Source organism: Montipora capricornis, chromosome 14 (genome assembly GCF_036669925.1).
Source record: "Montipora capricornis isolate CH-2021 chromosome 14, ASM3666992v2, whole genome shotgun sequence".
Taxonomy (NCBI): domain Eukaryota; kingdom Metazoa; phylum Cnidaria; class Anthozoa; order Scleractinia; family Acroporidae; genus Montipora; species Montipora capricornis.
The window spans coordinates 23,030,491-23,034,024 of NC_090896.1; the positions used below are offsets into that span (position 1 = coordinate 23,030,491).

The 3,534-nt window shown below is 38.7% G+C and overlaps 1 protein-coding gene across 1 annotated transcript; it reads left to right on the forward strand.

Annotated features, from left to right (window-relative positions):
- The first annotated feature begins 1,806 nt into the window (after nt 1-1,806).
- LOC138031711 (uncharacterized) lies at nt 1,807-3,135 on the forward strand. Its single transcript, XM_068879350.1, has one exon. It carries the CDS (start codon nt 1,807-1,809, stop codon nt 3,133-3,135), a length of 1,329 nt encoding a protein of 442 aa, XP_068735451.1.
- The last annotated feature ends 399 nt before the right edge of the window (nt 3,136-3,534 follow it).

The window sequence follows — 3,534 nt, forward strand, 5'->3', positions numbered from 1 at the left end:
GACGAGGCTGATGATCATAGGTGAACAACATGGCAAGATCTCCACACAGCCCCATACATTAATATTATGCATGCAATTTGTGACTGTGTTCGTTTTTTGAATAGGATTAGTGTGAAAGTGGTACATGTAAATAATTATTAATGTGTGGGGCTGTATGGAAATATTTCCAAACAACATAAATATACTGAATTCTTATTCATACCATCTCCTTAACTGACTCAGGTTAAATCTATTTGTAGTTGGAAAACCAACAAACTTGAACCAGATGGTCCCACACAAGGCCCTCCAAAAAAGAAAAAGGTGGGCAAACTGAAATGTGCCCAGTGATACATTGCATGACTATTGTATAAGGTAGTAGAACAAAGTTATAAAATAGTGAGTGGTCCACAAGCATAAACAAAGCAAAAGCAAACAAATTGTGACTTCGACATATCCAACATACACTATTAGCAACCACTCCAAAACAAATGTGAACTCGTATATAGATCACTTTATGTTAGGGTATATGTATTAGCAGCAGACTAATCCATTGCGTAACTTAATTTTGCAGAGTAAAAGGACCTCTGGCAAGAAGAGCAAAAGTATATATAACCAGTGATTGTTTAATTTGAACATACTTACGTTAAACTTTTCATAGTATGATGGGTTTATTAAACAGTTTTCCTGTTGCTTATGTTGGAACTGTCGGACCAAACTGTGACAGCAATAACCGGCTGCTGGCTGATTGACCCAGTTGCTGCAACAAATATGATACACATTCTCTTTACTTGTATTATAGAAATCAGGGTTGCAAAAGGTAGACAAGAAATTCAGCTATCGTTATATGGGTCAATGTGCTGTTTTTATCAAAGTAGTCAGGGATCTAACAAAGAATTTAAGGCCAGTGGAAATTCCCAGGCTCCCAACCCTTGATGACGGCCATTAACATTAGTAACAGTTTTGTGAGCAAGATAAACCTCTGATAATACAAAGTAACTGTTAATCTGTGAGTGCAGATATGTAAAGAACATGTGTTTTTTGTTGGTCACTAATATACTAGTAATTATAATGTAAATAACTAGTTATTTCAGATAATGAACAAGATCAAGAAGAACCGCTTGATGACATAGACGACATACCTTTACAACTCCCAGAGTGTGCGACATCTACTCCTGTTAAGGTAAATTATACATGTCCTGCTGCGTGGTATATTGACCACAAAAAACGAAACGTTTGAAATATCTTCTAAAATGCATTTGGATGATTTGCAGGCCCATGATGGAGAAACGCTGAGGTTGGGCCTCTGGGTGGCAGTCGCCTATGATAAGGAATTTTATGTTGGCGAAATCACAGACTTTCATCCATGACAAAATTCTTGTTATCCATGACGAAATTATTTTCATCCATGGCAAAATAATTTTGATCCACGACAAAATTCATTTTTAATCATGACAGAATTATTTTTCAGTTCATTACAAAACTTTTTTTTATTCTGTGAAAAAATTCTTTCAGTTGTGGCAAAATTTTTTTTTCAGTCCGTGACAAAACTTTTTTCTTCTATGACAAAATTCTTTTTCAGTTCGTGACAAAACTTTTTTTTATCCATGACAAAACTTTTTTTCCATGACAAAATTCTTTCAGTCACGACAAAACTCTGTTAGGCCCGGTTCAAACGTCGCGCCACTGTCATGTCGAACTCAATTTTATTAAGTTCGACTTCAGCACGATTGCAGTGCGACAGTTGATTCAAACGTCCCATTTAATAGAAACTGACACGTCACCAGTCACCTCTTATGAAAACACCGTACTGGGGTCAAGTCAACAAAGATGGCGGACACGGATTTATCCGCAGGCCAAGGAAAAAGGGCACTCCTTTTGCGTAGAATTCTTGCAGAAAGACGAAGAAGGATGTTAACACAACATGCTGTGCTTTCCTATCATGAAGCAAGATGGAAGCGCATACGTGTGCTCCTTCTGATCTTGTGCATTTTGCTCAACTCTCGAAACTCCAACAGAATAGTCACTCGATCATGCCGCCGGGTTTCAAGAAACACTGGCTGGTGGTTAAACGTTTGGAACACGTACTCTGATGCAAGATTTAAGAAGCTTTTTCGAGTATCGAAAGGTACTTTTCTGTTTATTCTTGGTCAGATTCGACATGATTTGGTAAGAGATACAGTTTGCGAGGAGCCAATTTCTCCCGAATGTCGTCTTGCTATCTGCCTCTACCGTTTAGCTAGGGGTGATTATTTATATACGATAGCTGAAATGGCCGGCGTTGGTGTTTCCACAGTATGCACGATTGTTAGTGAAGTTACTGAAGCAATAATTAACAACTTATGGAAAGATAGTGTAGTAGCACATTTCCCATCAGATGAAGCGCATATCAAGGAAAAAATGTTGGACACTGAACAGTTGTGGCAATTTCCTTGTGGATGGGGTGCTATTGATGGTTGTCACCTACTGCTGAAATGCCCTGCTGGAAGTTTGGAAGCTTGTAAAGAGTATTACAACTTCAAAAATTTCTACTCCATAATATTAATGGGAATGGTGGATGCAAAATATCGTTTTATATGGGCAAGCTGCGGATACCCAGGGAACTCCCATGATTCCACTATCTTTAAATCAACTAAATTATGGGAAGACATGACAGATGGAGAAATTATTCCACAGATAGGAAAGGATATTGGGGGTGTAACCGTTTCTCCCCTTATTTTAGGGGACTCTGCATTTCCATTTAAACCATGGCTTATGAAGCCATTCACTAATGCTGTGCTTACACCGGTACAAAGTAACTTTAATTATCGCCTTAGCAGGGCACGTATGGTTGTGGAATGTGCCTATGGGCAGCTTAAGGGTCGATGGAGAATTCTACTGCGCAAATGTGAAAGTACCCCTGTGGAGTTGAGATCAGCTTGTTTGGCTTGTATTGTTTTACACAATATCTGCATCTTGCGTGGAGAGAGCCTTTCCAGGAAATTAGACCTAACAATTGATCCCAACTCAAATGAGATGAGAAACAGGGCAACTATTAGAAGGTTGCTGAACATGACTGAGTGTGAGAGGATTCCAGATACCAATCGTGAAGCCATCCGTATAAGGAACAGGCTTGCAGAGAAACTATGGTTGGAAAAGCAAGGGCATGGTGTTTCTTAGCTTGATTATGCTCACTTGGTTCTTAGCACTATTTTTAATCATTACTGCTTTTGTTATTGTTGATATTTTTTGACTTTTTGGGAGGTGAAGGGTAGCCTGAGGGTTTGATGGTGGGTCCCTCAAATAAGATGAAATTTGAAACCACTTTAAAAAGTTTGAGAACACCTGCCACTTCCAATCTACAAATAGTGAATGCCACTTTATGTTCCTTGAAGTGTTGCTTAGTAGTTGTGTTAACAATTCCATCTTGACTGGCATTTATGCTAAAAGGCCCACCCCTATAAACAAGTTAAATTCATTGTAAATATATCAATGTACACTGTTTTGTACCCTGTCATCAGGAGCTCTTTTTTAGTTTTTGAGTTTGCCCCAGCCTCGGTGCCCTCAACAGTCTCAGTC